The sequence below is a fragment of the Ruditapes philippinarum genome, unplaced genomic scaffold (assembly GCF_026571515.1).
Source record: "Ruditapes philippinarum isolate M1 unplaced genomic scaffold, ASM2657151v2 ctg691_1_1_1_1, whole genome shotgun sequence".
Lineage (NCBI taxonomy): Eukaryota > Metazoa > Mollusca > Bivalvia > Venerida > Veneridae > Ruditapes > Ruditapes philippinarum.
In genome coordinates this window covers 134,975-145,070 of record NW_026859673.1, presented here as the reverse complement: position 1 = coordinate 145,070, position 10,096 = coordinate 134,975, and the positions used below count along the sequence as shown (strand labels likewise).

Below are 10,096 nucleotides of genomic sequence, written 5' to 3'. Positions count from 1 at the left end.
TCCTATGAAGTTTGAGGGCTGTAGGTCAAAAGGAACTCTAGTTATCATCCGGAAACGAGAAATTGACCAACGGTCACTGTGACCTTGACCTTTGAACTACTGACCCCAAAAACAATAGGGATCATCTGCTCAATAAGACCATTCATCCTATGAAGTTTGAGAGCTGTAGGTCAAAAGGAACTCTAGTTATCGTCCGGAAACGAAGAATGGACGGACGGACTGACGGACGGACGGACTGACGGACGGACAGGGCAAAAACAATATGTCTCCCCCCGAGGTGGGGGAGACATAATTACACACTGCTTATCATCAATTTATTAACTATAAATATTTGTAAATTTCTGTGCAGCTTTTATGTCATCTGAGCCTTAAATACTCTGAACGAGCCCTTTGCTTTTGTCTGTAAGAGGCAGCATTATTCCATATTGCTAATTTACTATATATGAGATGCTTACAAAATCATAATATTTGTTCTTCTGTTGAATAAAGAAGGCCAAAAACAACGTTACAGATCTTAATAGTATGTGCAACCTATGTGAATACAAGAGCGATCAGGGATCACGTGTCGCCTCATGATGGCCATTTTCATGTTGGGACATGTTTTGTGACAGACTGACAGACGGACAGTGCACAACTGGACTTGGTACTGATCATTCCTGTAAAGTTTGGATAAAATTGCACCAGTAGTTTATGAGTAGTAGTCCGGACAAGCTTTTGTGTATCTGGCAATACACAGGAAAAAAACACCTTTTTATCAAAGGGCCATAACTCGGCCAAAAATCATTCAACTGGAAAACACGTGCAATATGCGCAAGGACTTGAGCTACAGATCAATTCTGTAGTTTCATTGAAATTGCATTAGTGGTATAAGAGTAGTCCGGACAAACTAAAAATTATTAAAGGGCCAAAACTCTGACAAAAATCATTGAACCGAAAAATGCTGACAATATGCACAACTAGACTTGGTACTAATCATTCCTGTAAAGTTTGGATGAAATTGCACCAGTTGTTTATGAGGAGTAGTCCGGACAAGCTTTTGTGTATCTGCCAACACAGAAAAAAACACCTTTTTATCAAAGGGCTATAACTCGGCCAAAAATCATTCAACCGGAAAACCCATGCAATATGCGCAAGGACTTGAGCTACAGCTCAATCCTGTAAAATTTCATTGAAATTGACTAAGTAATATAAGAGAAGTAGTCCGGACAAACTTTAAAAATAAAAATTATTAAAGGGCCATAACTCTGACAAAAATCATTGAACCGGAAAATGCTGACAATATACACAACTAGACTTGGTACTGATCATTCCTGTAAAGTTTGAATGAAATTGCACCAGTAGTTTATGAGGAGTAGTCCGGACAAGTTTTGTGACGGACGGACAGACAGACAACGGAGAAGTGATCCCTGTATGTCGCCACTACTCCATAGAGGCGACACAAAAATGAACAGAAACTGCATATAATTGGAACTTTTCAAAGTCCAAGGGGCAAAACCAGGTCAATATTTGCTCGATTGTACCCAAAACAGAACTTGACCTCGATATTCCTATGGTAAATCTATGAACCATAATTTCGTTCCAGTATGTGTAAAATAGACGGAAACTGTTTGTGCACATATAGACAGCAGCAAAGTTATATGTTATAATATATAAATGTTATACTTAGTGAATGTATATGCATTTTGATATTTTTTATTCATACATAAAACATCATTATTTAACATAAAATACTTTTTTTTGTATATTTTAGCAACCATTGGGTATACTTGGGCAATATTTGGGTATTTAGTGCTGCTCCGTACAGTCCTGTTATGCTAACTTAACCCATTTGCGCCTGTTGTCTACTTTTGTAGACACTAGCAGTTATCAGTACACTAGGACCTAATTATGAGCGCACATTTGTTTATCATTGTTATTCTATACTTGTTGTCATGATAAGCGTTAATTGGACTATTTTGCTAGACAAAATGCAGACCACTACGTTATTTGCAGTGTGTTTTCAACAAGAATGTGATAAAAATTGCCTTGAAAATATTATTGAAAATGGCTAGCAGAAACAGGTATGTAAAACTTTATATTGTTTTTATTTTATATCATAAAGTATGATTGTTTTATATTGTATAATTATATTTCTGCTCAATTCCTGTTTTATAATTCAGAAATATGTATAAAATGTGTTATGACAGTCAATTTAGATTTTGTCTACAAAAGTAGACAATAGGATCAAATGGGTACGTTTTATCATTATGAAAATATTTTGTTGTTTACAGAAGATACACAGTAAATGAAATTATATCAATGCTTGAGGATGAAGGTAACTTTGAAAGGGCAGATATACATGTTCAACCACCTCCTGTAGATGAACTGACAGATGAAGATAGTGCAAGTGAAGATGAAGAAGTAGGTTACAACAACCTCAGTGGAAGTCAGTTAGACAAACAAGCAACAGCGACAGTTATTCGCCTAGATGGACGTCATGTTGTTGATTCAGCATCAGACTCCGATCTAGTTAGTAATAAATAAATAAAATAAATAAATAAAATAAATAAATAATAAATAGATAAATAAATAAATACGAAGCAAGTAAGTAAATAATGTACAGTAAATCCAGTTGAGAATAAGATTTTTTATATTTATCATATTTTATTTTTCAGGAAACTGACCATTCTTCAGATTCTTCTGATACAGATGAATACGAAGTGCCTGCAAATATTGCAAAAAGACCTCAAGTAAGAATTACACTACGGGATCCAGCTCCGCGTCCCAAACGACATGCACCAGTAAAGAGGAAGTGGGAAAATAAAGATCTACCTGAGCAAGATAAAGACAGATTCACTTGGCATGGCTCAAATATAGACAAAAGTCGATGGCCGCAAACACCAGATGGCATCTTCAACTTATTTTTTGATGATGACGTGATCAACATGATTGTTGAACAGAGTATAAGATATGCTGGTTCAAAAGGCAACCATTCGTTTTCAACTTCACCCCAAGAAATTAGGATCTTCCTAGCAATTCTGCTTATATCAGGCTATAACACTGTGCCAAGACGGAGACAGTTCTGGAGCCGGGATGATGTCGTAAGGAATGAGGCAATAGCTCGTACAATGCCGCGAGACAGATTCGACATATTGGTGCGATATGTACATCTTTGCGATAACAACAATCTTGACAGAGAGGACAAGTTTAGCAAAGTAAGACCACTGCTATGTCTGCTGAATGAGCGCTTCTTGTTATACTTCTTGAAAGAGAAAAACCTTTCAATCGACGAAAGCATGATCCCGTACTATGGGCGACACGGAGCGAAACAGTTTATTCGTGGGAAACCAATTAGGTTCGGTTATAAGATGTGGGCGTTAACGACAGCACTTGGATATGTTTTACAATTTGAGCCCTATCAAGGGGCAAAAGGCCATCAAACCCATGATCCTGGCTTCCTTGAAAAGGGCGGAGCAGTAGTTATGGACCTGCTTTCAGAGCTGCATAAAGATGATGCATACCATCTGACTTTTGATAATCTATTTACTTCCCTGAAGCTCGTGGACCGGCTTACAGATATGGGAATATCTTGCACAGGAACCATCCGTGCCAACCGAATAGAAGATTGTCCTGTCAAAAATGTAAAAGACAAGGGAAAAACACAACGAGGAAACTATGATAAAAGGTATGACGCACACAAATGTCTGATAGTGGTGAGGTGGAATGACAACAATATAGTGAATGTGGTGTCAAATTGCCATGGAGTTGAACCATTGCAACAAGCAACACGGTGGTCAAAGCAGGCAAAAGCTAGGGTGCCCCTTCCGCAGCCATACCTTATAAAGCATTACAACCAGACAATGGGAGGTGTGGACAGGATGGATCAAAATGTTGAGAAGTATCGTATCTCTATCAGATCCAAGAAGTGGTGGTGGCCAGTGTTTATGTATTGCATTGACCTTGCGGTGCAGCAAACCTGGCACATTTACCGTGCTACTGATTCAGGATTGAGGCAACCATTAGATCTGTTAGGTGTCAGACGAGCTCTGGTTACTGTGCTGCTTGCTCAGGGGTGTACACCTGCTGTCAGCCCTGGCAGACCAAGAGGTAGGATGAGGCCATTGTCAAGAAGAATTCCAGACAATATCCGACTTGATGGTAAAAATCATTACACAGAGCCAGCAAAAGAAGTGCGCTGTTCATTGTGTGGAAAAAAATGCAGGACACAATGTTCCAAATGTAATGTTGGAGTGCACAGGAAATGCTTTGAAATGTTTCACAGTGTTTAGGTATTCATACGATCAAAGCCAAAAGACATGAACAATAATAATTCATATTCAGAATGAATTTCAGTGTGAACACTTCTGTGCCTAATGTCTACTTTTGTAGGAAAAGTAATAGAAAACATTGCCTGTATAAACTTTAAGGATTTTTTCAAGTAAAAGTTATCAAATAAACCAACAATAGGTTATCTGGACATATATTCTATATGTGTTTTACATATACCCATTTGCGCCTGTTGTCTACTTTTGTAGACAAAATATTAAAACACTAAAATAAAAAATAAAGTACTTATATTTGAAAAATAAATGGATATATGTTATAACTATATGGTTACTATATGTTTTATACATTTCTTATATAAAAATAAAATTCCGGCACAAATGGGTTAAAGTTCTAGATGTTCATGAGTTACTTTAACTAGCCTATACACCCTGTTGATAGTAATTTAGACATTAATTGAATTTTGGCATCTAGTTTGTTTTTTTATTGAAGTTTGTGTTACAATATAAAGAGAAATAGTTATGTTCGTTAACTTGGCATAATATAAATACTTGATACCATCTGTAAAACTATTTAGAAATGATAAATGTTCATCCGTAAAATTATTTAGAAATGATAAATGTTAACATTCTTTGTGAAAATCGAATGTCAGACATGTAAATACTTAATTTGTCATTTAATTATTTGTTATTGAAAAATGCCTTATTCATGTTTTTCCAGAAAAATCTTAATTTGTAACCTTCTTTTCTTTATTAGTATGGCCCAAAGACAGAACAATGAAAGAGTGTCGGAACTGGAGGAGAAAGTGCGTGAAATGCGCATGTTGAATGCACGACTGCATACCAAAGTTTATAGGTTGGAAGAAGAGATAAGGAGAATGAATGAGCGTTTGACTGGCATGGGGCAGAAAGTTACAGCATGCCAGAAAGAGAAGAAAGAGTTGAGGGAGGAGCTAGAGAGAATGAAGCGAATAGTAGATGTAAGTGTAAAAAGAATTTTGAATATCAGCAAAATGCTTTTAAGCAATTCATTTTTCCATTCCATTCAATGCAATACCCACTTTATGAACAGAGAATATTGATGTTTTTTCATTAGCTTCACCCTTTTTTATCCTGAAACGTTAAGTATCAGGTATACAAAAATCTTATGATGCATGTTTTACATTATTACTAGTTATAATTACTAGTATATTACTGTTCAGTTGTATTTTTGTGTACGAAGTATTTGACGGAAGGAAATGTTATAATTAAATATATCAATTTTGCAGGAATATGAAGTAGAAATGGAGACTGATGAGAAGAAAGAAACAGCAAGTTGCAGTATGGAAGGAGAAGGGAAGGAGTTGGTATGTACTGGAATGGAGACAGAGGAGATGAAAGATGATAAGATGGAGGAGGAGCAGAGTTGAGCAGAGTAAAGAAAAATTGTAGTTTAGATGTTAAAGTAATTAGATATTAGATTAGATAAACCTTTGTAAAAATTTTTTGTATTTAACTACATAAGGTTTCTTATGATATATATTTTGCTTTTGACTTTTTTAGTAAAAATTTGCTGATTATATGTATACTCAAATTACATAATTAACATTTAAGACCAACATAGTGTATTGGCGAACAGCATGGATCCAGACCAGCCTGCGCATCCGCGTAGTCTCAGTTTCTATACTTGTAATAGGGTTTGTAAGTGAACAGCATGGATCCTGACTAGACGACTAGACAGCACAGTTGCAAAGGCTGGTCTGGATCCATGCTGGTCGCAAACCCATTATGTTGGTTTGTCATGACACGGCTTAAATATTTTTATTTCAAAGCATTTTATTTATGTCTACAATGTTTTTCTTGAGTACAGTTTTATTCTTCATTATACAAAAGCCAAATACCTTTTCTGTAACAGAACCTTTTTGTGTACAGTGTTTCTTATATATATATAATGGTTTCATAACTGAATGCTTATTGACATTAAATGAAACTTAATAACGATAACAACAAGCAATTATCATAGTATTGCAAGCAATCCATAAGTCCCCTACCGGTTAGAACCCTATCAACATTCTGAAGGGCCATTGGCCATTCACTAATGTTTCAATTTCTCTATATTTTAAGTAAATTTGTTGGAAAAGTTCTTTAAAAGTGATCACAGGAAACAGTTTTTATGAACAGACAGACAGACGGACTGAAGGACACTCTAAAGTTAATATTTGAAACATCCCTGTTACCAAAATATAACATTTTTAAAAGCAAAATTCTTAAAGAGGAGATAACTCTTGAATTAAAGATGCAATTTCATAAAAAAATTTCAGCTCTTTTTGACTATTCACAAATAATGTTATATTTGCCATGTTTTAAGCCTATTTGTTGCCAAGGCAACCAATATTTTTTCAAAATAGGGAGAACAGATAAGACATGCATAATCTCAAGACTACCATCTACCCATATGTCAAGTTTCATAAAAATATTTCCAGTACTTTTTGAGTTATCACTGGATTCAGTGTATGAGTAAAATTTGCCATATTTTCAGTCTATGTGTTGCCATAGCCACCAGAATTTTCAACATAGGAAGAAAAGAAAAAGACGTGCATATTCTCCAGACTGCCATCTACCCATATTACAAGTTTCATAAAAATATTTCTATTACTTTTTGCGTTAACACAGGATCCAGTTTATGTGTAAAATTTGCCATATTTTCAGTCTATTTGTTGCCATAGCAACCAGAATTTTTAACATAGGAAGAAAAGAAAAAGACGTGCATAATCTCCAGACTGCCATCTATCCATATATCAAGTTTCATAAAAATATTTTCAGTACTTTTCAAGTTATCGCGGGATCCAGTTTTGTGGACGGACGGACTGATGGACTGACAGACAGACAGACGGACAGACAGACAGACGGACGGAGGGTAAACCTAAAGTCCCCTCCGGTAAACCGGTAGGGGACTAACAACAGAAATATCTTTCTTTCATTTTATTCTGAAAGCTTCATCACAACCTTAAGAAATAAATAAATAGACCATTCATGTAAACAAAAATTTTAAATAATATGGAATGAAAACATCTGAAAATTGATAATTGCTTTACACAACAAAGTTCATTTTTTTCTGTAAATAGCTAAGAATTTGATATGCAAACAAAATGTTTTCTGAAAGAGTTATTTGTAAGACTAAATTTGTTTGTATGTAATTATGTTACTTACCTGTATAGCAGAGTTATTCATTTCCTTTTAAGTGTTATTTATCCTTTCTGCTACAGATACATCTTAAATATGTAAAATGTATGTCTTGCTTTCAGTTTGTTGCTAATATTTAATGGTAGTAGTGTTTTTGTAGCCTCCAATTTCTTGTCATAGGTAGAATTAATATTCAAGTAAAGGCCATCATGGCCCTCTTGTTTATTTAAGAAATAATATATCCCAAACAGTGATTTTATTGCTCAATAACATCACTGTTTGGAGTTCGGTTGCGAGGAATTATCTATGCTACGCCCTCGTGATATAATGATGCGCATCCAAACGACAAACAGTGATGTTATCAAGCGATAAAATCACTGATTTGGATATATTATTTCGATTCTAACACGACATCAACAAATAAATGTTGCCGTACTTGATAGTTAAGCAAAATTGTGCCTGATTTGTTTCCGTACTTATTTTCAGCGCGTCAAATTTTTAGTGGTTACGTCACATGTATAATGATTACGTCACATGTCTAAATATAGAACGTCAAACTGTGCATCTGTTGCATAATAACACACACTTTCATTTCTTCTATGTTTTCTCTTTGACTGCAGTTTTGAAATGATGACAGACAGTATTATTAACCTTTACATTAAACATATATTTTTAGATATATATTTTTCATCTAATCATAAATTATATTATCATAGTAGTATATTATCATACCAGCAGTCCAACGCGTCGCACCATCACCTGCTGGCATGGAAAATAAAATAAGTTTAAAAGATGATTTGTTGAACACTTCCCCACTGCCTGAATCACCAAAATTACCAAAAGTGTTGGAAGAATTATTAAACAGTCCATCTCTTTCGTTCAGTCTGTCCACTATGTTGAAAGAATCACCTGCACCACTAGACGCATCCTTTGTCAGAAGCTCCAATCCATCCACTTTTTCCACCGAAACCGATTGAGTCTACACCGCAGAAGCCACTAGATCCCCGGATATTATTCAAAGATGCACCATCAACTTTTCTTAATGACAGTATGTCGAAAATTGCACAATTGCAAAGGCTTGGGTGATATAAAATCTTGACAGGTAATATATCCTTATATATCACTCCAAAACCAAAATAACATATAATATCTGATACTTATTAAAGAATTAAAGAAGCAGGTAAAGTAGAAAACCACCACATAGTCTTTTATGACTAGGTTAACTCATGGCGGTCAAGGTCAAGAAAAGTAAGTCCTTCCTTACATGGCTCTGACAGATCCTGACAGTCATGGTCCAGGAGCCAAAGTCAGTCCTTTCGTGACAGTAGATTTAGGATGTCCTCAACACTTTGGCACTATTCTAGATCAAGGAGCAGAAGCCCATGTTTGAATGACAGTCAAAGATATAGTCAGATCCCATTTTGTGGCAGCTGAACCAAGTCTAAAAGTTTCCCATTTCGCAAGAACATCTTTGCATAAGATCTGTAATGGTTCCCCTTCCCACAAAAATTGACAACACAAAAGTTACTGATGTGTCTCATAAGGTTGCCACATGACCACATCTGCGAAAGTTTCTAATTTTCACTATTAACATGTTTTAAATGTTGGATTCTACTTAAATTTTAGATTCTACTAAAGTGTGACTACATTAATGGTTAATATGTGCACATGCATGTGCTTATATAATAAAATATAGTAGTACATAAGCCCATATTTTAGTTTCCATGTATCCATGTTATTCAGCTATCATATCTATTTTAAGTGGTAAATAATGTATACCTCTATAAAACAAAATTTTGAAGACTGCAGTCTATATTTATTAAAGAAGTTGGTGGTTTATTCTAAAATATTGTTTTTAATAATGTGAAATTACATACTGTGTATGCTATGACAGAGATAGAAACACAGCATTGATCCTGTGTGGCTATATGTTTTGCTGTGTGTGTGCACTTGCACATATTCACTCAGGCAATAAGAAAAGCTCTCTTTGCCATCAGTATATTATAAATACTCTTGACCTTGTTAACTTGCCGTCAGTATATTATAAATACTCTTGAACTTGTTAACTTGCCGTCAGTATATTATAAATACTCTTGAACTTGTTAACTTGCCGTCAGTATATTATAAATACTCTTGAACTTGTTAACTTGCCGTCAGTATATTATAAATACTCTTGAACTTGTTAACTTGCCGTCAGTATATCATAAATACTCTTGAACTTTTTAACTTGCCGTCAGTATATCATAAATACTCTTGAACTTGTTAACTTGCCGTCAGTTTATTATAAATACTCTTGAACTTGTTAACTTGCCGTCAGTATATAATAAATATTCTTGAACTTGTACTTGCTGTCAGTATATGATAAATACTCTTGAACTTGTTAACTTGCCGTCAGTATATTATAAATACTCTTGAACTTGTTAACTTGCCATCAGTATATTATAAATACTCTTGAACTTGTTAACTAAATTTTATAATGTGGTTTTAACTGATGTAGCAAATTTTGTTTTTATTCAAGTTTTTATTACAATGTTCTGTTAAAGTATTAATATTTTTTCCCCCTCTATTTTAGGAGCCATTTTTATTTTGTCGAGATGTAAATTGATGTTAAAAGGAAAACATTTCAAACAGCTATTTATTTCGCTTTCTTTTTGCTTCGAAAGGCGTTTATT

General features: G+C 34.7%; 1 protein-coding gene across 1 annotated transcript; it reads left to right on the top strand.

Annotated features, from left to right (window-relative positions):
• The first annotated feature begins 309 nt into the window (after positions 1–309).
• On the top strand, positions 310–4,268 carry LOC132757471 (piggyBac transposable element-derived protein 3-like). The gene is made up of 2 exons (XM_060748752.1): positions 310–2,508; positions 2,655–4,268. Exons 1-2 carry the CDS (start codon positions 2,299–2,301, stop codon positions 4,266–4,268), a joined length of 1,824 nt encoding a protein of 607 aa, XP_060604735.1. The 5' UTR covers positions 310–2,298.
• The last annotated feature ends 5,828 nt before the right edge of the window (positions 4,269–10,096 follow it).

Bases quoted from the DNA above. Each gene is read 5' to 3' on its own strand.
- LOC132757471 (XM_060748752.1), top strand. From the start codon at position 2,299: ATGCTTGAGGATGAAGGTAACTTTGAAAGGGCAGATATACATGTTCAA. The intron at 2,509-2,654 runs GTTAGTAATAAA...TTTATTTTTCAG, and splicing joins CAGCATCAGACTCCGATCTA to GAAACTGACCATTCTTCAGA.